Source organism: Urocitellus parryii, chromosome 3 (assembly GCF_045843805.1).
Source record: "Urocitellus parryii isolate mUroPar1 chromosome 3, mUroPar1.hap1, whole genome shotgun sequence".
In the NCBI taxonomy this organism is placed as follows: Eukaryota; Metazoa; Chordata; class Mammalia; order Rodentia; family Sciuridae; genus Urocitellus; species Urocitellus parryii.
Window position 1 is genome coordinate 203145001 of NC_135533.1, and position 23724 is coordinate 203168724.

Below are 23724 nucleotides of genomic sequence, written 5' to 3' on the forward strand. Positions count from 1 at the left end.
CCCTCTCTCTCCCTCTCTCTTTAAAAAAAAAAGTAAGTAAATTTGTAAAAATGCATTTCAATTGAGAATAGGCAAACTGATCAATAGAATAGAATTGAAAATACAGAAATGAACCCAAACATCTGTGGCAAATTGATTTTTGACCAGTGTGTCAAGACCTTCAATGGGGAAAGAATAATCTCCTCAATAGTTGGTGCTGGGATAACTGGATATTCGTGTGCAAAAGAATGAATTTGGGGGGCTGGGCATGTAGCTCAGGGATAGAACGCTTACCTGGTATGCGCAAGGCCCTGGGTTCCATCTCCAGCATCACACACGAAGGAAGGAAGGGAGGGAGGGAGGAAGGGAGGATGGGGAAGGAAGGAAGTTAGTTGGAGCCCTACCTCACACCATACAAAATTGTACTTAAACATTGGGCTGGGGGTGTACTTTAATGATAGAGAATTTGCCTAGCTTGCAGGAGATCCCTGGGTTCGAAAACACTGGGGAGAGGGGATAAGGAATTGAAAAGACATTTCTCCAAAGAAGATATACAGATGGCTGATAAGCACTTGAAAAGATGCTCAACATCATTAGTGGATAGGGAAATGCAAATCAAAAACATAATGAGAGGGCTGGGGATGTGGCTCAAGCGGTAGCGTGCTTGCCTGGCATGCCTGTGGCCCGGGTTTGATCCTCAGCACCACATACAAAAACAAAGATGTTGTGTCCGCCGATAACTAAAAAATAAATATTAAAATTCTCTCTCTCTCTCTCTCTCTCTCTCTCTCTCTCAAAAAAAAAAAAAAAAATTAAATAAATAATGAGAACTTTTCGGCCAGAACCACCATCTTTCAGTAATTCGCCAAAATGACAAACACAAAGGGAAAGAGGAGAGAAACCCGATGTATGTTCTCCAGGCCTTTTAAAAAACATGGAGTTGTTCCTTTGGCCACATATATGCGAATCTACAAGAAGGGTGATATTGTAGACATCAAGGGAATGGGTACTGTTCAAAAAGGAATGCCCCACAGACTGCAAATTGGTGCGGCCAATTTGGAAAGCAGTTTGGAGATTTCTGGGAAAGCTGGGAATGGAACCACCATTTGACCCAGCTATTGCCCTTCTCGGACTATTCCCTGAAGACCTTAAAAGAGCATGCTACAGGGATGCTGCCACATCGATGTTCATAGCAGCACAATTCACAATAGCTAGACTGTGGAACCAACCCAGATGCCCTTCAATAGATGAATGGATAAAAAAAAATGTGGCATCTATACACAATGGAGTACTATGCAGCAGTAAAAAATGACAAAATCATAGAATTTGCAGGGAAATGGATGGCACTAGAGCAGATTATGCTTAGTGAAGCTAGTCAATCCCTAAAAAACAAATACCAAATGTCGTCTTTGATATAATGAGAGCAACTATGAACAGAGAGGGAGGAAGAGCAGGAAGAAAAGATTAACTTTAAACAGAGACATGAGATGGGAGGGAAAGGGAGAGAAAAGGGAAATTGCATGGAAATGAAGGGAGATCCTCATTGCTATACAAAATTACATATAAGAGGTTGTGAGGGGAATGGGAAAATTAACAAGGAGAGAAATGAATTACAGTAGATGGGGTAGAGAGAGAAGATGGGAGGGAAGGGGAGGGGGGTAGTAGGGGATAGGAAAGGTAGCAGAATACAACAGTTACTAATAGGGCATTATGTAAAATTGTGGATGTGTAACCGACGTGATTCTGCAATCTGCATTTGGGGTAAAATTGGGAGTTCATAACCCACTTCAATCTAATGTATGAAATATGATATGTCAAGAGCTTTGTAATGTTGTGGACAACCAATAAAAAATAAAAAAAGAAAAAAAAAAAGGAATGCCCCACAAATGTTATGGCAAAACTGGGAGAGTCTACAATGTTACCCAGCATGCAGTTGGCATTGTTGTGAATAAGCAAGTTAAGGGCAAGATTCTTGCCAAGAGAATTAATGTGTGTATTGAGCATATTAAGCACTCTAAGAGCCGAGACAGCTTCCTGAAATGTGTGAAGGAAAATGATCAGGAAAAAGAAGAAAGCCATAGAGAAAGGTACCTGGGTTCATCTGAAGCGCCAGCCTGCCCCACCCAGAGAAGCACATTTGGTGAGAACAAATGGAAAGGAGCCTGAACTGCTGGAAACTTTTCCCTATGAATTCATGGCATAATAAATGTTAAAAAAATAATAATAATAATGAGATACTACCACACACCCACTAGAATGGCTATAATAAAAAAGTAGACAATAACAAGTATTATTGATGATATTGATAAATTGGAACTCTCATACATATTTAGTGAAAATGTAAAATGGTTTAAATACTGTGCAAAGCGTTTTGGTATTTCCTCATGAAATTACTACGATTTGACTTTCTAGTTGTGTATGTATACAAAACCTTTTACCTGTATGTTCATAGCAGCATTACTCATAATAAACGGAAAGTGGGAACAACTCATATGTCCATCAAAAATTGATTGGGGGGGCTGGGGTTGTAGCTCAGTGGTAGAGCACTTGCCTTGCATGCATAGGGTCCTGGGTTTGATCCTCAGCACCATATAAATAAATAAAAAATAAAGATATTGTGTTCATCTACAACTAAAAAAAAATATTTTTTAAAAATGGTGGCTGGGGATGTGGCTCAAGGGGTAGCGCGCTCGCCTGGCATGCGTGCGGCCCGGGTTCGATCCTCAGCACCACAAACAAACAAAGATGTTGTGACCGCCGAGAACTAAAAATATATAAATATTTAAAAAAAAAAAAAGAGAGTCTCCTCTACAAACTTCAAAAATATTTATGGGCTGGAGATGTGGCTTGGGCTGGAGATGTGGCTCAGCGGTAGCGCGCTCGCCTGGCATGCGTGCGGCCCGGGTTCGATCCTCAGCACCACATACCAACAAAGATGTTGTGTCCGCCGAGAACTAAAAAATAAATATTAAAAAAAATTCTTTCTCTCTCTCTCCTCTCTCACTCTCTCTTTAAAAAAAAAAAAAAGAAAGAAAATTCTCTCTCCTCTTTCTCTCTCTCTCTCTCTCTCTCTCTCTCTCTCTCTCCCCTCTCTCTTTAAAAATAAATAAATAAATAAAACAGTTATTGTCATTTACCTTTAAAAAAAAAAATGGATGAATGGGCCAGGCGCTGTGGTGCACACTTATAATCCCAGTGGTTCTGGAGGCTGTGACTGGAGGATCGCAAGTTCAAAGCCAGCCTCAGCAACTTAGCAAGGCACTAAGCAACTCAGTGAGACCTTGTCTCTAAATAAAATACAAAATAAGGCTGGGGATGTGGCTCAGTGGTTGAGTTCCCCTGAGTTCAATTCCAGGTACTAAAAGAAAAAAAAGAGAGAGAGAGAGAGAGATGAATGGGCAAACTGTGTTCCATCCAATATAATGGAATAAAAAGGAATGAAATACTGATACATGCTACAATTTAGATGCTTAGATGAACCTTAAAATATTCTGTGGGTGAAAAGTCCAATATGAACTCAGTGGGCTGAAATCAAAGTATCAACATAGGGCTATTTTCTTTCTGGAAACTGGGGAGAATCTGTTTCCTTACTGCTCTCAGCATATTGAGGTTGTCTGCATTCCTTGGCTCAGAGTCCTTTTCTCCATGTTCAGGGACAGGAACATAGCATCTCATCACAGCTCTTCCTCCAACCACAACCAGGAAAGATTCTCCATCTTTAAGGGCTCATCTGATACACTGGGCCCACTGGGTAATCCAGGTCATTCTCCCTTTCCCAAGGTTTTTAACCTTAATCATATCTACAGAGTTATTTGTTCCATGAAGGTAACATATTCAGAGTTCTGAAGATTAGCATGTGGACATCTTTGGGGGCCATTGTCCTGCCAAAGAGTTGCTGTCACAGGCAAGCGAAAGTTAGGTTTGTCCTCACAACTTACAAGAGTTAGCTCCTACTTGTCTCTTTAACTTTCCTCATAACTCACTCCCTCACCCATTACCCTGGCCTCAAATAGCCAGGAGTTCTCACAGGGCCTTTGCACTTTTTTGTCTTATAATTTCTCATTAAATTATATCTTTCTTCAGCCTTTTTTCTTTGTTGACTTAATGTCATTCCAATATCAGATTTGATGTCACCTCAAAGACACACAAACTCCAATAAGCTACCTAACCATTACTCTGTCATGACCCCCAATTAAAGTCACCACAAGGTACCTGCTACAGCTGATGGATTTCTTGTTTGTGTATTTGCTCTTAGCCCATCCATCTTAAATGTCAAATAAGTAGAAACTCAATTGCCTGTGTCTGTGTGACATTGGAATGGTGTAGCACATAGTAGGTACTTAGTAAACACCTGCTCAGCTAATGTCATGACACTGGGGTAGGATGGCTAATGTTTCTGCTTATAGTGTAAATACATTTTTCAAATCATTGGACCTTGAAATTTCATAGTTTTTAATGAGTTGAATATTTAGACTTGCATTGTTTAAATATCTACCTATAAAGGGGAATGTTTGACTATTTGTACCGTTGTCCTTCAGATGTTCAATTACTTTATGTAAAATGATATGTGGTATCTGCATATAATCTACACACATCCTCCTGTAGACTTTAAATCATCTCTTGATAACTTATGATACCTAATATATTATAAATGCTATGTAAATAATTGTATTATTTAGGGAATAATGACAGTTTACGAGAGGTCACAAAATAACTATATTTTTGAAGCCAAAGTCTGTACATGTTCACTACAGATGAAAATATTTTTTCCACTATTTTCCACCTTCAGTTAGTTTAATCTACAGATGCAGAAACCACAGATCTAGAGAGCCAACTATACATTGCTTTATTTTAATATTGCACAAAACAAATTCATATGAAGTGCTTTTGCCAAGTATCTTCACAAGAGGAGTTTTTAGTGGTCAGAACTGGCAGGATGGGTTTGACTTCTCAGTATGGAGAATCTTTGCTCTCATGGACAACCTGACCACTCTCTTGTTCTCACATGTACCTCTGTTACCTCTTTCAGAAAGCATGCTCTGAATTGCCATCGGATGAAGCCTGCCCTCTTCAGTGTGCTCTGTGAGATCAAGGAAAAGACAGGTAGGCCATTTCAAAGACACTTCTGTGTGAATCCAGGACCACAACAAGCTTGAGCCTCAGGTTCTGGCTTATGTGTGTGGTAGGCAGTTTTACTCATCACATCTCTGGCAGCAGATGGTGGGTATGTTTTGTTTCTGCCTTTCATGTTTAGTTGGCCCTGTTGCTTTTGGACCTGTGGCAAAGCAGCACATCATGGTCGGAGAATGTGTCAGAGGAAACCACTCACCTTATAGCAGTTGGCAAGCAGAGAGAAAGGATGGAACAAGATTTCAATATCCCTTTCAGGGTCACCCTCCCACCTCCATAAGACCAGAAGATTACCAACTAACTCCCGTCTCTCCCAGTAGCACCACAGGGGACAAAGCCTTTGGGGGACACTTTCCAAATCATAGCAGCCTCCATAGCCTTATAGGGATGGACAGGAACATAAAGTTCAGCATCTTGTACTTTCAGTCACCTGAAGATGAAAATTTTAACATAATGGAGAAATATCATATGCTGCTAATATTGTCTGCTTTGCAATGTAGAGTTGATGTAATCCTAAAATGACAGTTGGGCTAAAGTAAGGCTTTTAAGATATACAGTTGTCGCCTGAATAAATGAAAGAGCGCTCTAGATGAATTCACTAATGCTATTTCTGTAACCCATTGAATGCCAAATATTTCTACTGTATTCTATCCAAAACTAGCTGATAAGGAATTGAGAATTGAAACTAATTGCTTAAGGGTACTATTGGCAAGTCCAGGAAAAAAAATATTTTCCTCCTCTCTTGTCCAAAGCACAAGAAAAGTAAGAGGCTTTGCACCATTCTGTCCTTAGCTCCAGCTCAAAGCCGTCAGTCAGGAATGTTGATGCAGCAAAACAATTATCCATTATTTACTTCATGTCCTGCTCACAATTCCAGATGTAGACATCTGCCTTCCTCCATCCTGTTTCCCCAGAGACCACAAGATCTAAACTGGAAATTGGCAGAATTCCTTTTTATTTGCTTTTCATTTCTCTCTGTGCGTGCGCACGCACACCCGCACATATTTTACTGGCAATTGAATCCAGGGCTTTGCACATGCTAGGCAAGTGCTCTACCACTGGGCTACATCCCCAGTCCTTTCTATTAATTTGAGACAGGGTTGTACTAAGTTGCTGAGGCTGACCTTGAACTTGCAGTCCTTCTGCCTCAGCCTCCCAAGTAGCTGGGATTATAGGTGTGTGCCACCATACCTGGCCAGACTTCTTTTTAAAGTTTTCCCTTTTTCTTTGTAATAGGTGTTCTGTCGGAAGCTCTGAGACGATGTAAATACTCCATTCCTCATTAACTTTTTTGTTTAATCATTTATTTTGTATCAGGATGGATTCAGAGTCCTGTTTTTTCAGAGTCAGGTACCATCATCATTTACTTTGATGCTCAAATTGTCCCACATTTGACTAGTGGGAGCCCCTTCAAGATGGCTTCTTATCCTTCTGACCCGTCTGCAACATCCTTTGAGCAGTTCCTTACTGATGGCCATTACATTTGCCAGGCTCCTATTTTCTGTTTTCTCTGACCCAACTGGCATAAGCTAGTTCTCCAAGGAGCCCTGGCTACATTTAGAGTAGATCTTGGTCCTGTATGTGCTTATTGTTCTCAGGGTGTCGCTACTTCCAGACACAGGATACAGAGCTGAGGAGTATTGTGGGTGATATATATATGTACACACATCTATTTTTATATATCTGTATACATTGAAACCTATATTTGTTCTAATATCATTAATTCTGGTTCACCACTGTAGTGTTCATTCTGTTTTTCCTCTTTCCCAGTCTGTAACTCCTTTCTCTAGCAGAGAGAACCCCAGTTCTCTTATCCTCAGTGTATTTGCTTAATTGGTTTCCCTCCCACCCTCACCCCTAGGTATACCTCTACTCACATATCCCTCTCTCTGGCCCCATGCCCACCTCCAGGCCACAGCTGCTGATAGCTTCCTTGTGACCCCTTTTGGAATGACACCCAGCACCAACTTGTCCTCCACAGACACCCCCTAGTCTGCTAGGCTGTGATGCTTGGAACTTCTCTACCCCTACTCAGATGCCTGTCTCATGTGTATGAATGTCTGGTGACCTAAGAACAAATGTTATAGCTTCCAGCAAATGGAAACACAAAAGTTCAGCTTTCTTAGGGACACACACACAAGCCTCTCACTAGCAATAACTTGGTTTTAAGCAAGTTTGCCTTCAAGCCACTGACAGCACTCGCTGCTAGTGCTTCAGCATTCTGCATGATGGCCTGCAGACAGTGGTCCTGTACGTGCATGAGCCCTGTCTCCCAAATCCTCCTTCCCAGAAACAGCTCTCCTTGTAGGTGTCCAGGGAACACCAAAAAGTTCTCCTTGTGAGAGAACTTCAAATATAGTTAAGAGGACCAAATGCTGGCCACAGTCTCTGCCGAAACCTTGGGGCCAGGTGCCTTGCAGAATTCAGAAGTGTTGGACTTGAGGTTGACAATCACATTGTTGTTCCTTCTGAGGACTGAGGCAGGGTCTGAATTCAAACAGTGGTGTTTGGCATGAGAACAGGAACACTCTCGCATGTTGGTGCAGATCAGGCTTTCCCTCCATATGAACTTAGGTGCCACTTTGTGTGGGGCTGAATACCAGAGGCCCCTTTAAGAGCTATCAACTACTCTGCAGACTGCTTTGTCTTCCTGTGCTGTGACTGCCCCCTGTACTGATCCCAAGCGTACATCCAGGTTTCAGTTGGGTCAGTTCTGTGTTCATCGTGTCTTGCTATGAACCCTTGCTATGCTGTGGGAGCCAAGTAAGCTCCTTGCAGAGAAGTGTAAATAGTTCATAACAGGGAACACCCTGTTACTTCCTGACTGCTGGTGCTGGCCTTGTTAGTGGTTGGCAGGCACAAGCAACCTATCTCGCTTCCCTTCCTCATCAGCTAGTCAGATCTATTGCAGCTGCAAGCTTGTAGGTTCAGCCTCCTGATGGAGATCTCACGTGCTCATAGGGCCTTCTTCCTGTCCCAGTAGTTACGCTTTGGGCCAACATGTGACTTCTGATACTCAGATCCCTTTCTTATTGGCTGTATCCATTTTCTTTAGGACTTTTCTAAGAGTGGATTCCCTGGAGCTGGGGAGTTATTTTCCAGATGTCCTTTTCTGGCCCCCAGTCTAATGACTCATAATTCAAGACTCTGATATAATCTGCCAAGTAGCTCAGGGGATTTGTAGACTGGAGCAGTGGTCCCTCCAGGCAGCAGTTACGCCACCCCATCCAGGAAGGTGGATGTGTCAGATGGTGGTGACAGCAGTCTTGCAAATAAGGTAAAAGGCTTCAAGTTATTTGCTTTAAGTGGGAGGCTGTGTAGCATGTATATCTCAGTAAAGGTGTTATCAGCTTAAGGACTAATGGTGTTAATAGAGGCCCTCTCTAGGATTTGTTTTTGCCTTAAGGCCATAGTACACACTAATTGTACTGGGAACTACTTTGTTGTATCCCACCATGTTTTGGAGCTGGGATTTTACCACTGCTACATCCCCAACCCCCTCTTTTTTTTTTTTTTTTTTTTTGTTTTTGTTTTGAGACAGTGTCTTACTAAGTTGCCAAGGCGTCCCTCAAACTTGTGATTCTTTACCTCAGCCCTCCCAGTCACTGGGATTATAGGCGTGCACCACTGCACCCAGCTGGAACTACTTTGTCCTTGTAAAGTAACATTTTCTGGCAGCACACACCATGTCCCTGATCTATCATCATGTGCTTGGCACACAGTGGATACCAGTGAATTTATCAGAAAATACTCAGCAGTCCATTCTAGAACATCATTCACATCAGGTCCTTGGACAGTTTCCTTAGGAGTTGTGAGGGTATCAGCTGACCTGAAGACCTTTAATTCACAGACTGGAGATTGGAAGGACAGGGTTACTGTGTCTGCTGCTGGCCTCTCACTCTCTCCACCCCAAAAGACTCAGCTAAATAAAGGCCACACCTTGCAGTGACTATAGCCCAGTTTGTGAAGCTTCTAGACTTTTTCTCATGGCTCCCATTAGTTTTCTTTCTTTCTTTTTTGGTGGTACTGGGGATGAACCGTGGAGTGCTCTACCACTGGGCTACATCCCCAGCCCATTTCATTTTTAATTTTGACATAGGGTCTCACTAAATTGCTCAGACTGGCCTTGAACTTGTGATCCTCATTCTGCCTCAGCCTCCCAAGTCGCTGGGATTAAAGATGTGTGCCACTGTGTTCAGCAGTGCTGCTTTTCTTTTCTGTGGCTCTTAAAAGTTTGCAAATCCCCCGTGGAAAGGATGGACTCATTTTTCCAGTTATTTGACCCGGCTGTGTTTTCTATTACTACACCTTGATGTCTTTTCCTTTTCCCTTGATGCTGACACAAGCAAGGAAAACAGCCCAGGAAAACCAGCCTAAAAAACTGCACATCATTTTTACTCTGTCAGCAGTTCATGTGGTAGTTTATACTTGATTTTAGCCAAAAGACCAAGAAGTGATCATGTAGTTTATTACAGAATTGCAGACCTTTAATTATCAAACATGTAAGAATGTTGAGATGAAAATAATTTGCATACTTTGTTCTAATTCTAGCACCTTGAGTTGTGTTGTATTTTAATTAAGGATTAATTTGATATAACTTTGTATATATGATAATACTTTGATTTGATGAGGGTCTAGTGTGTGGCAGCCATGATTTCAGAAACTGATGGGTGTTTGCTAAAGAAATATCTTTTCAGTTGGGTGTAGTGGCACATCTGTAATCCCAGGGACTTGGGAGGCTGAGGCATGAGGATCACAAATTATAGGCCATCCTGGGCAATTTATTAATCTCAAAATTAAAAGGGACTGGAGATATAGTTCAGTGGTAGCACACCGCTGGGTTCAATCTTCAGAATGACAAAAAACAATACAAAACAAACAAACAAACAAAAAAACAGAATCCCTTGAAGAATTAATTGTCTTATTACCTTTGGTTCTTTGAGGACAAGGAAAGCTAGAGCTGATGAAAGTTGAGCTAACATTCTGAGCCTTCTACTTTTCCCAGTATCTTTGTTTTTTTTTTTTTTTTTTTTTAAAGAGAGAGTGAGAGAGGAGAGAGAGAGAGAGAGAGAGAGAGAGAATTTTTAATATTTATTTTTTAGTTCTCGGCGGACACAACATCTTTGTTGGTATGTGGTGCTGAGGATCGAACCCGGGCCGCACGCATGCCAGACGAGCGCGCTACCGCTTGAGCCACATCCCCAGCCCATTTCCCAGTATCTTTGTTTCACTAGGAGAGAAAAATTAAAAACAACTTAGGTTATGTTCCTGTGTTAGTTTCCTGGGCTGCCATAACAAATGCCACCTACAGAGCTGAGCCTCCCTGCGGCTTCCCTAGCCTGCCAGTCAGGAGCCCTGGGGGAGCTGAGAGGCACATCTGAAATGCTCTTGAACGAGCCACAGGTAATGAGCTTGCTATAATCGATGGCAACAAATGTTTAATGAACACAATTAGGCCAGCATTGGTGCACTGGGAGGACGAACAGCGCTGAGGGAGGGAGCTGCGGGCTAGAGGAGCAGTGACAAAGGGCAGATGACACTGTCCATACAGGTCGAGTGAAGTCCAAGTGCATGTGCTTGGGATACTAAGTTTTGCTCTGACTAATGCATTTATACTGCAAAAATATATAACTCTAAGGAAATAAGGCATGTAGCATGTGATTGCCTCTCCTATGGCACACTTAGGAGATGCACACAGTTAACTACATAGGGCCCCAGAGTGACAGGTGTGTTGTCAGTGCCTGAATTCATTCATATCTGGGCAGTTCAGGTCTTTCACAACTAAAACGCTGTGGAAGTATGTGTCCTAGAAACACATCTTTGTTTATAGGTGTCCTTGTATGATAAGTTCTCAGAACAGAAATTTGAAGATAAAGTTATGCACGTATTCAGTATCAATCAGCATTTCAAAATTATCCTCCAGAAAGGAGAAATGTGTGTGTGTGTGGGGGGGTGTGTATGTGTGTGTGTGTAATTTTTGGGGGTACTTGGGGATTTAACCTAGGGGTAATTTACCACTAAGTCATATCCCCAGCCCTTTCTTTTCTTTTTTAATTCTTCTCAGCCCTTTTTATTTTTTATTTTAAGACAGAGTCTCAGCTGGGCACAGCGGCGCATGCCTGTAATCCCATCATCTTGGGAGGCTAAGGCAGGAGGATCACAAGTTCAAAGTCAGCCTCAGCAACAATGAGGCGCTAAGCAACTCAGTGAGACCCTGTCTCTATGTAAAATACAAAACAGGACTGGGGATGGGGCTCAGTGGTTATGTACCCTTGAATTCAATCCCCAGTACCTGGCCCCCCAAAAAATAAAGAATCTCACTAAGTCACTGAATTGCTTAAGGCCTCTCTAAGTTGCTAAGGCTGGCTTTGAACTTGTGATCCTCCTGCCTCAGCTCCCGAACCACTGGGATTACAGGCATGTGCCACCAAGCCTAGCAGAAAGTCTTTATTTTTTTAAGTCCTCAACATCTAGTGTGGTACCTGATTGTGATGAATCCCTAGATATTTGCTGTTGGATAAATAAATAAATAAATAGATAAATATCTAAACAGATAAGTAATAATCCATGTGCCCAGCAGCAGCCCCTTATCACACACAGGGACACACACTTTCATTAAGCCACATTTTCCATGATTGACAACTCCTTTCCTTAATTTAGTCGAACCTGTAATGGAAAATAGGAAAGTGGCTTCTCATTTGTTTGACCTTCAGATGGGAAGACTATTCTAGATTGCCCTAGTAGGCCCAGACATTTCACAAGAGCAGCGGAAAAGTGGAAGAGGAAGGCAGGAAAAGAGCCAGATAATGGGCCCTTATCATGAGAAGGACTCGTGCTTCTGATGTGGCTTTGAGATAAAAGAAGATAGCCAGAAGGAAAGGAAGAAGACCAGGGAGGGCTTGGAAAAGCCAAAAAAGGCAAGGAAACAGACTTTCCCCAGAGCCTCAAAGTCAGTCAGCCCTGCCGGCACTCTGACTTCAGCCCAGTGAGACCTGTATCAGACTTCTGACCCACCGAACTAGGAGATAATGCAGTTACATTGTTTTGTTTTTCAATATTTTTTTTAGTTGTAGTTGGACACAGTACCTTTATTATTTTTTTTATTTTTTTTTATGTGGTGCCGAGGTTCGAACCCAGGGCCTCACACTTGCTAGGTGAGCACTCTATTGCTTAGCTACGACTCCAGCCCTGCAGTTACATCGTTTTAATCTACCAACTTTGTGGTAGTTTGTCATAGCAACAAGAAGAACCTCAACACTTTAATGTTATTAAAAAGTCTTTGAAAACATGGTTGTTGGTGGATTCATAAGATTATCTTATGAATTTTCCTGTGGATCTACCATAATTTACTTAACCAATTCCATGATCCCATGCATTAGCTGTTTTGGCCACTTCTAATTTGCGTAATTGTTGAACAGACAATTTGTGTGGTTAATTTGCACCATGGATGTTCCCTGCTGAGTGCTTGTTAGGTAAATCTGCACCATGTCTGTTGCTATGTTCCACCATCCATTCTGCTTTGAAAATTTAACTGAGTGTATAGATTCTTCTTGCAGTCTTCTAACTTTTCTTAATATTGCTTATTGAAACTTTGAGTAAAGCATAATTTGGGAGAGGATAGTTGCTATTCTATATTAAGTTTTAGTTTTCTGCAGGGTAGTTATAGTTAAAGCATCGTCCCAGGGTTTCATAAATTGACTTCCAGACCACTCACATATAATCAAATCAAGCCTTTATTGAAGCACACCGGTGGTGACTGACCAGAACATAAAGCTGTTCCTCTGATCAGCCCCGCACAATTGTAAGGGCACTCCTTATAAGCCTGAAAACCACAAAAGGGACATTTGGGGGTATAGCCAATGCAAGCAAGCCAAGTTACAGAAGTGGGAGAGTGCAGTCAGGTGGCGGGACACTTAGCCAATCACAATTAGCCCAGTCACCCCAGTTCCAGAAACAGAGCCCCATTATCCTAGTTACAGAAACAATGCCCCATTAGGTAGTTTTGTGTTCTTAAAGATTTCTATAGCAAAAAGGAAAGAACATATTGCCCCAGTCATGACTCTTCTACTTGGCATGGTTGTTTTATAAAATGCAGTTACAAAATGGAGTCACTTTGGCTTGACTATCACAGGTATGGTGGCACATGCCTGAAATCCCTGCAGCTCCAGAGGCTGAGGCAGGAGGATTTCAGGTTCAAAGCCAGCCTTAGCCACTTAGCAAGGCTGTAAGCAACCTAGTGAGACCCTGTCTCAAAATAAAATTAAAAAGGGCTAGGGATGTGACTCAGTGGTTAAATGCCCTTGAGTTCAATCCCTGGTACCCATTAAAAAAAAAAAATCAGTTTTGTGATCTGACCTTAGATATGCTAATTTTTTCCTTTTATAATCTGTTGTATGTGTACTTAGCACTAAGTGTTGAAGTGAATATCTCTAAGGAAAATTCCTATTCTATATCCCTTGTGCTCCTTCAGTTTTAACTAGTGAGTTTTTAACAGAAATATTCTTCAGGTCTTCGGGAAATAAGAAAGATACTTGAAAGTTACTAAATATCTATATGATTAAACTGAATTGTTGTTTGATTACTTGTCAGTCAGCAGTTGATAGTAGTAAGAAAGCCCATTTCCAATAAAACATATTTGTTTTTTTTGGAAAGGCAAAACTCGCTTGATATTACCATCTCCTTCCCCCATGGGAAGGTAGGGGTCTCCCATCCCTTCAGGAAACACCTGTGCCCTACTCTTCCACCTCTTTCTCTGTAGCCACAGACATTTCTCTGTCATCAAGAAGCAAAGAGCCAGGCATGGTGGCACTGCCTGTATCCCTGCTACCTGTGCGGTAGAGACAAGAGGATCTCTTGAGCCCAGGAGTTGGGGGCCAGCCTGAGCAATGTAGCCAGATCCCATCTCTTTAAACACAAAAAGACCCAGATGGCCGCAAGACCACCCTCCTCAGGCCTGACCCTCACTCTGTAGCTCCTGCCGTGGTGTCTCCCTCCCCCCCACTGCATTGCTTTCACATTTCTCTGGAACTTTCTAGACAGATGCTATCCCCACCTACCTCAGCAATTGCTTTTGCAGAAGTTAGTGATACTCTCCTAATGACTAAGTCCACTTTTTGGTTTTGTTCTCGTTTTTATTTTGAGCCATATCCGCAGCCCTTTTTAAATTTCTTTTTTTTTTTTTTTTTTTTTTTAATTTAGAGACAGGGTCTCACTGAGTTGCTTAGGGCCTTGCTAACTTGCAATCCTCCTACTTCAGCCTCCCAAGCTACTGGGATTACAGGTGGGTGCCACTGTGCCTGGCTGATTAAACTTGCTTTTTCACCTTCTGACTTTTTCTGTATTTTTCTTAACCTATCTGATAATTTTCTTTCTGTCTCCTTTTTTCCTATCCCTTAAAAGTCAGTTTTCCAGCTAGTCCAGATCAGATAGCTAAGGAGACAGATGTGTATGTATAGATTCCAAACACACCTACATGCTGGTCACCCCAAGTATACACCCCCAGCCCAGACTGCCCTGTTCAACCCCCAAGTTAGGGAAGAGCTGCCTCCCAGCCACTGGGACATCTGTACTTGGCTCAGTCACAGGACCAGCTGAAGCCTCATATTGACCCAGCCCTTCCTGTACAACCTGCTGTTCTTCACTCTCTGACCCCTTGCATCCACCCAGCTGGCTGCCACTTTTCAACAGCTTCCCCTGTAGTCCAGCCCTTCACTAGTACAGGTCCACTCTCTGCAGAGTGAGCTGGCTTTTCCAGATTACAGGGCCAGTTGTCTTGTTTCCCTGCTTAAAATCTTCCTGTAGGGGGCTGGGGTTGGGGCTCAGTGGTAGAGCGCCAGTCTCGCGCGTGTCGGGTGGGGCACTGGGTTTGAATCTCGGCAACACATAAAAATAAATAAAGATATTATGTCCATCTATAACTAAAAACATATATTTTTAAAAGTCTTCCTGTAGGTTATTCCGTCTTTGTTGGGATCATCTTTTTTTTTTAAGTGGTTCTGGGGATTAAACTTCAGGGGTGCTCTACCAGTGAGCCATACCCAGTCCCTCACCTTTTTTTTTTAGATAGAATCTTTCTGAGTTGCTGAGGTTGGCCTCAAACTTGCAATTCTTCTGCCTCAGCCTCCCAGGTAACTGGGATTTCAGGTGGGTGCCAGGACCTTCTTTTTGTTGTTGTTACTGTATTTATTATACCTTTATTTTATTTCTTTTTTTTTTTTTTTTATGTGGTGCTGAGTATGGAACCCAGTGCTTCACATATGCTAGGCAAGTGGTCTATCCCTGAGGTACAACCACAGCCCCTACTGGAACCTTCTTTTTTTTTTTTTTTTTTTAATTAGTGATACATGACAGTAGAATACACTTTGATACATTATATATAATGGAGTATAATTTCTCATTCGTCTGGTTATACATGATGCAGAATCCCACCGGTCACTTAGCTATATGTGTATGTAGAGTAATAATGTCTGATTCATTCTACTACCCTATTGCTGGGACCTTCTTGATCAGGCATTTCTTCTCCAGCTTTATAAGAGCAGTCCACACAGAGGCACACAGCAGGCCCCACCAACACAGTTTTATGTCTGAATCCAACCACACCGCCAATGCCAGACTGCCACTTGCCTTTATATTCATGTCAACATCCAGAATGCATTCTCCTGCCCAGTATTGGAGACTTGGCTCAGGAGTTCAGACCTCCTCAGTACCAGGCACCTTCCCCACCTACCCTGCTCAGCCCTGACCCTGTGCTCTCAGTGGAGTTCTGCTCACGCAGGCTGCACTGAGCTGATCTGCCTCTCCCCAGCCCATCTCTATTACTGAAGATGGCATTTGGACCACTGTCACCAGGGGTTACTAGGTGTCTGTTATCAAATTTGATAATAAAACAAAGTGTTTCTTTTCCCTAAAGGGATATGTTTTGCCATGGCACCAGTGCTGCCTACTTGTGGTTTGTTTTCTCTGCAGGGAACATATTCTGATCTGTTCTGTCTCTCTTATCTAGTGGTAAGCATCCGTGGCATTCAGGAAGAGGATCCCCCCGATGCTCAGCTCATGAGGCTGGATAACATGCTGCTGGCTGAGGGTGTGTCCAGACCGGAGAAGAGAGGAAGAGGAGGATCAGCAGTGGCGGCCAGCACAGCAACACCAGGTGGCTGTCCAAATGACAATAACATTGAGCACTCTGACTACAGGGCCAAGCTGTCCCAGATCCGACAGATTTACCACTCTGAGCTAGAGAAATATGAACAGGTGATCTTTCTGCATGGAAGAGTTTCTATCATGTGAATGCGCATTTATCAAAGCAAAACATGGGACATTAACCTCCTTTCTTTTGTGGCACAGAACAGGGAGAACACGCAGTTGGTCACTACAGCGGTGGCTGATTTTAATTAAAGCCCTTTTCATTTACTTCTCAGAAACCAGCCTGTATATGACCATGGGGGTTGGCAGATGGCTGGTCAGGTATGGAACCTGCCACCCCACACCATCCTGCTGCTCAGTCATAGGCTGGCATGTCTGTGTCCCCATCCCAGGCCTGCCGTGAATTCACTACACATGTCACCAACCTTCTCCGGGAGCAGAGCAGGATGAGGCCTGTGTCCCCCAAGGAGATCGAGCACATGGTTGGCGTCATACATGGCAAATTCAGCGCCATCCAGATGCAACTGAAGCAGAGCACCTGTGAGGCCTTGATGACCCTACGTTCACGGTTCCTTGATGCCAGGTCAGGGATTCCAGCTGCCCAAGACCCTGTGGGTTCATCCTCAAGAAGATGAGTGGAATCTGTGCGCGTTTGGATTTTTCCAGTTTTTTCTTTTTCTTTTTTCCTGTGTGAGTGTGTGTGTGTGTGTGTGTGTGTGTGTATACATGTGTGTGGTGCTGGAGATAGAATCCAGGGCCCTGCAGAGGCAGAGCAAGTGCTCTACCACTGAGCCACACCCCCAGCCCCTGGTTTGAATATAAGACCATTCTGGAGGTTCTGGCTGTAGACTGTGGGTACAGGCCTCATATCACCTCTTTGGAAGAAGACCCAAAGTATTGATTGCTGTTTGTAAATTGCTAGAAGCATAGTTAGGAATAGGGGCTGTTATCAATGCAGACTGAGACTGTCTGTCTTTACAGGCGTAAGCGGCGGAATTTCAGCAAGCAGGCAACAGAAGTGCTGAATGAATATTTTTATTCCCATTTGAGCAACCCTTACCCCAGTGAAGAAGCCAAAGAAGACCTAGCCAGGAAGGGTGGCATCACAGTATCCCAGGTGATGTCCTCCCCTGCATGGCCTACCATACCTGGAAGGTGTGGAAAGTTTAGTCCCATTGGAAGGACACAAAGGGAAGTCAATCAAATGTGTGGATCAGGAGTCGAGGAACCAGACTCAAGGTCACTTTGGATGGGCTTAGATCCCAGCTCTGTACTACTGAATGTGGGACTTGGGCAGGTGCTCTTCCCCCTCATGTGTGAGACAGGGATGCAAATGCACCCATTGCAAGGCATAGGGACCCCTGAGGAATGCCAGTGGGGTATGAGCCATCTTAATTGATAGCTGGTAGAATGTGAGGTTCCCGAGGGGTGGGACTGAATGTTCTTTGGGCTGGGGATATAGCTTGGTAGTTGAGTGCTTGCCTAGCATGTGTGAGGCCCCCAATTCCATCCAGCACCACACACAAAAAAAAAAAAATACAAGAGGTCCCTGATGTAATACAAGTAGAATATGAGGTCTTGATGCTGTGGAGTATAAGGCCCCTGACCCTGTGCCCTGGCATTTGGCCAACTGTCTCCTCTGTGGAATTGAAGACAGAGGAGGCCAAGAAAGACTTTATAGTGGGAAAAGTTAGTCCAGCAGCCTATGAGCAGTGAATGTGACCAGACCGCACTCACTGGCAGCATGAGTGTGCAGAGTGGGACCTTCCACGGCATTCCTGCTCATGCAGGCACCACCCCACTGCCACTATGGCAGCAGTGATGACAGACAGCTGGCACTTGGCTCACTGAATGTCCCCACAGTCCTCTGACATTGGGACCCCCTCTCCCTGCTTTGCAGTTAGAGGGGTTAAGTTTTTAGCTCTTAGCCACCACACTCAGACCCCAATTCAGGCTAAGTCTATCTCCATCTCTGTGACAGAGCACTCAGGAGCCCCTCAAGGTCATTTAGGTAGCAAAACATCACAGGGGTCCCAGCCACATTGGACTGGTAACCTGGGTGCTGCTGTGGCATCCTCAGAAACAAGCCCAGAGCTGAAGTAGAAGGCTGTGCCACTGGGTCTTCAGGGCCCCAAAAGAAGCTTGATGTCTGGCTGCTGCTTGGCCAGCCACCAGGAGCAGTAGTCTAAGAAGTATCAGGTGACCTCAGAGCCACTCCAGTCGATGCCCAGGGAAAGGGAATAGTCTCAGGTCTAAATAAGCAGAAGTGTGGAAAGCATTAGCCTGACATGCCAGGGACTCTCCTGCCTGCAGTCTGGACCTTGAGACCCCCCTGCCAGTGGCAGAATTCTGTTCTAGGAGCCTCTTCCCATTTTGGTGCACTCACCAAGTATCAGCGCATCCCCAAATGGCTGACAATTAGTTGAAGGGGGGTTTTGAATTTGGGCACAGTCAGGAGAAGTTAAAGGGAGGGAGAGAGAGCACCATTAATGCAGGTGACGTCATGGCTGAGGCTCATGGATGTCTTCAGGACAGAATCAGCTCCACCTCAGGCTAGGGAGGTCTGAGGGAGGAAGGGCTTAGGGTTAGGGGAAAAGGGGAAAAGAGCTGAGCTGAAGGAGAGGGAGGTGGTAGCCTGGACAGCAGAGCTGGCTCAACCAGAGGGGGCTGGATTCTAGGCAGGGATGGTCCATGGCTTCTGAGGTACAGCAGGTAGAGAGGACCTCTAGAGTTGGTGCCACACCTATACCTACAACAGAGTGCCCACATGGGGTATGCCCTATGGAGAAGACAGACCCTGGCCAGGGACCTGCTTTTCCCCAGTCACTGTGCCCTCTGTCCCTACCTAGCAAGAGGTTCAATCTCCCTAATTCACCCACACTGAAAATTTGCTCTTTGTCTCTCTAAAATGCCAATTTGGAATTGGGTGTGGTTCAGGTAAGGGCCCGGGAGTTCAAGGCCAACCTGAGCCACATAGTAAGACCACATCTCAAAAAATAAATAAATAAAATATAAGTTAAAGCCGGGCACAGTGGCACATGCCTGTAATCTCAGTGGCTCAAAAAGCTGAGGCAGGAGTGTCATGAGTTTAAAGCTAGCCTCAGGGGGGCTGGGATAGCTCAGTGGTAGAGTGCGTGCCTCGTACTTGTGAGGTACTGGGTTCAATCCTCAGCACTACATTAAAAAATAATGAATAAATAAATAAATAAAGATATTGTGTAAAAAAAAAAAAGCCAGCCTCAGATTTAGCAAGGCCCTAAGCAACTTAGTCAGACTCTGTCTCAAAAATAATAAGGGCTGGGAATATAGCTCAATGGTTAAGCACCCCTGGGTTCAATCTCTGGTACCAAAAAAAGGTTAAAATGGGGACAACATGAGGAAGTGTTTACTGCCATTCTCTGCAAGCCTTGTTCCACAAAGAAGTTCTGGAACATTCCCAGTAGATAGGTGGAAGCCAAGTGCTCACTCAAGGTTGGATCAAGAGAAGACTACCCCCGCTCCCAGGGGAGGCAAAGAAGTGGTAATGTTTTAGAAGCAGGGAGCACATGCATACAGGTTTGTTTTATTTGTTTTTAATAATTTGGTGATTTTTTTTTTTTTTTAGTTTTATTGAACTACTTACTTACTTTGGTACCAGGGTTTGAATCTAGGGGTGCTTAACTATTGAGCCACATCCCCAGTCCTTTTTATTTTTTTATTTAGAGACAGGATCTCATTAAGTTGCTTAGGGCCTTGCTAAATTGCTGAGGCTGAACCTTGAACTTTCGACTCTCATACCTCAGCCTCCTGGGTTGCTGGGATTACAGGTGTGCACCACAATCCCTGGCTGCATAAAGGTTTTATAGTTAATAATGAGAAGGTAATACTGAGTCATTAAATAAAACATTATTAAAGGAGTAAAAGTCATCCATAATCCCACCACGGCCACTCACCTGTAGTGGGAGTAACAGGCACCTCAGAGGCAGCACCCACACAGTCCGTTCCCATCATGTCTCACTCTGAGCAGCGTTTTGGCAGCTTCCGTGTGTATCCACAGGTCTCTAACTGGTTTGGCAACAAAAGAATCCGATATAAAAAGAACATGGGGAAATTTCAAGAAGAGGCTACCATTTACACGGGTAAATCAGCTATGGATGCCACCAAGGCCAGGGCCCTGGAGAGCCAAGCCAGCTGCCTGTCAATGCCTAGCCCCGGTGAGTGTTGGCTGGGCCCTGCGCCCCTCAGCAGCATCTGGGGAGCCCCCTACCCAGCTGGTCACGAATTACCTCTTTCTCTCTTTGAATTATGAAATTTCTGTTTTCATTGACCAAGATCCCAACTAACAGGTAACCGTAGCCTGTGCCAATGCTGTGGGACGCAGACACTGATACCAGTAAGAAAGGACAAGAGCTGTGTGGCAAGGAGGCCCACCTGCCTCACGGACCTGTGTCCTCACCACACAGAGGCAGGGAGACCGATGCCATGTGGGGACTGCCTTCACGGTCTCTTCTGACCGCGGGGACGGGCAAATGCCACCTGGGGCCTCACTGTGACTTCAGCTGACCCAGGCCCTGCTCTGATCCTCAGCCTGAACCCCTACCACTTCTTCCAGGTTCCTCTGGTCCCTTCCCACTGACCAGTGCTGGGGATACATTCCTCACCCTGCGGACCCTGGCCTTTCTCCAGCCCCCTCCTGGGGGCAACTGCCTGCAGTCCCAGGTAGGTTGGGGCACAGTCCCAGGGAGCCCTGGTAGCTGTGGGTCCTCAGAATGGGGCCGACTTTCCAGTCACCTCCCGCTTCCACTCATCTCCTACAGCAGTGCCCCAACCACATGGTCTCTGTTGTGAGGATCGTAGGTGGGCTGAGCTGCCGCAGGGCCCGGCTCCTCAGGGTCCATGTTGTACACACTGTTCCTTTGGGCTCCCAAGGGCTCCCACCTCTGCCCATTGCAGGATGTTAATTCACAGCAGCCACCAAAACCAGTCAATGGGCATGAGGACCCGCTGTAAGGGTTTTGGTGTGGAGGGGAAGGAGCCTCCCTCCTGGAGGAGTGTGGGGAAAGGTGGCAGGCGGCGTCAGAGGAGGCCTGGAAGAAAGATGGGCTCTTCCCCTTGAGAACATGCTCCCTCCTAGGCTCAGGCCCACCAGTGTCTACCTGGAGGCCTAGCCAGGACAGAGGGCCTCTCACCAGCACCACTTTCCTCTTGCCCTGATGAGGTGTTAGTGCCCAGTGTGGCCACACTGAAGATCCATTTGGTGATTGGGAAGAAAATAAGCCAAGGACCTTGAGTGGCCACAGTACCCTCCAAAACTTTCTTGAGGTGTTACCTGCCCTTTTCTCAGGTCCTGGGGCCTCCCCAGTCTGCCCTAATGGCCACAGGGTCCTGACCCCTGACCTAGAAGAGGGTTCAAGTGGGGCTGATTGGCCCACTGTGTGTAGGTTTTCCAGAAGATGCCACATAGACACAGGAGGACGAGCCCACCAAGGAGGCATCATCCGGGGCCTTACAAAGCCCATGAGTTTTTCCTTTTTTTCGGTACTAAGGATGGAACCCAGGGGCACAGTTACCACTGAGTTTCATCCCCAACCCTTTTTATTTCTAAAGCAGTGCTAGTTTTGTTTGTTTTTAATATTTTTTAGTTGCCAATGGACCTTTATTTTACTTAATGTGGTGCTGAGAATTGAACCCAGTGCCTCACACATACTAAGCAGCACTACACCACTGAGCCAGACCTTCTTTATTTTGAGACAGAGTCCCACTGATTTGCCAAGGCTGCCCTTGAATTTGCAGTCCTCTCATCTTGGCTTCCCAAGTTGCTGGGATTGTAGGCGTGCCGTGAGTTTTCTTCACAGAAGTGTCCTGCAAGGCTGGGATACAGCTCATGGGTGGAGCACTTGTCTTGCATGCGCAAGGCCCTGAGTTCATCCCCAACATCACCCAAAAAAAGTTGTCTACACAGCTTCTCTGATTTTCACCACTCCCAGTTCCTGGGGACTCAGACAGGATGCCTACCATCATGGAGTCTGCCCTGGCACCAAATGGCACATACCCCACTGTGGCCCTGCAGGGGCAGCTGCCTTCTATTGCCATGGCAACACTCAGCCAGAGGCATATGAGACAGGGCCTTGTTTTGCTCTTTATACTCCTGAGGCTCAGTCCTGTGTCTTGGACACAGTGTGAATATGTTTAAGGGGTCCCAGGCTTCGATCCAGGAGGCCAGGTCCTCTCAGCCCCCATGTAAACAGGGAATGCTGGTCCTGGTGTGGAGCCATACCCTACCAGCACCTCCACTTCTGCCTGCCTGCATCCTAGTTAGCATGGCCACAGCCCCCTGCCCACGCCCCTCACAGCACACAGAGGTAAGGACCTGTCTCACTCAGGCACCTTCTACACCCTGACCCGTCATCCCCTCGTGTGGGCACATAGGCCTCCATTCATCACCCTGAGGAAATGCCGGGTGCTGTATGTCCTTCTGAAGGTAGAGTGTCCCTCTGAGGCAAGGGCTCCCCTCTGGCTGCTCTCAGACTAAAGGGCAGAGCAGCCCCCCAGCGTGTGGTGCATCCATTCAAATGAGGGCGAGGCTGATAGGCAAATGTACAGTTGGGCGGGCTCAATGCTGTCCTTGCACCACAGATGATGCCTCCAACCCCTTGTGATGAGGGGACAGCCCCTGCCCATCAGCCATGGGCCCTACCCACCTGGCTGCCCATCCAGGCCAGTGTTCTGACCAGGTTTCTGAGTTCCTCTCACTGAATCTTGCCATGACATTTCAGGGACCATGCTCAGCTCCAGGCCTGACCTTGTCCCCCTCTCCCTCAGAGCATAGGGATCGCAGCATCACCTTGATGCCATGTATTCCTTTACCATAGGCCCTAGAGGCAGCCCGCAGAGGCCAGCTCTCCCCCTGGGGAGATCATCTGTAGCACAGCTCAGGTGATGAGCTGGCCATGACCCAGGGCTGACCCCTCCATTCCTTCCCCCACCTCCTGGATCTTTGAGGTTATTGCCAGCACATTCTAAACCTTCCTGGGGACGTGGGGACTGGGTGGTCACCAGCTTTATGGCAGCCCCCCTGATGTTCAGTCTTTGTGTTTTCAGGCCAGGAGCAGCTGGCAGGGGGCCATCTCCCCACAGTCGATTGTCTCACCCACTGGAGACCCCAGCAGCACCAACTCAGATGCCTCAAATTAAGTTTTGGGGATATGCAGAAGGGTACCAGGTGAACCCCCATGGGTGGCCAGCACTCATTCTTCTGCACATGCAGTTGATTACCTCAGAAACTTGGGGCCCCAGGTGACAGTGCTCCCTGCTCCTGGGCCATGCAGCCAATGACCGACTCACTCGTCTGCTGGGACTTGAAATGGGCTGAACGCTGCTCATTTTCCCACCTCAGTTTGACTTTTTTAAAAATAGTAATGTTATGTTAAGACTGTGAATTGTCTCTTCTAGGACTTGTCTCAAATTTTCTCATTAAAATTTTCGACTTATTTT

The 23724-nt window shown here is 45.2% G+C and overlaps 1 protein-coding gene and 1 pseudogene across 1 annotated transcript in view; both read left to right on the forward strand.

Annotated features, from left to right (window-relative positions):
• Positions 1-23673, forward strand: part of Pbx4 (PBX homeobox 4) — a 33545-nt gene extending 9872 nt beyond the window's left edge. The window contains exons 2-8 of the mRNA XM_026389945.2: positions 5009-5082; positions 16112-16359; positions 16644-16834; positions 17233-17368; positions 20288-20444; positions 20843-20949; positions 23332-23673. Coding sequence (XP_026245730.2) covers positions 5009-5082; positions 16112-16359; positions 16644-16834; positions 17233-17368; positions 20288-20444; positions 20843-20949; positions 23332-23424 — 1006 coding nt within the window. The 3' untranslated portion in view covers positions 23425-23673. The remainder of the gene's footprint in view (positions 1-5008; positions 5083-16111; positions 16360-16643; positions 16835-17232; positions 17369-20287; positions 20445-20842; positions 20950-23331) is intronic.
• Positions 847-2182, forward strand: LOC144253533 (large ribosomal subunit protein eL21-like; annotated as a pseudogene).
• Positions 23674-23724: the final 51 nt, after the last annotated feature.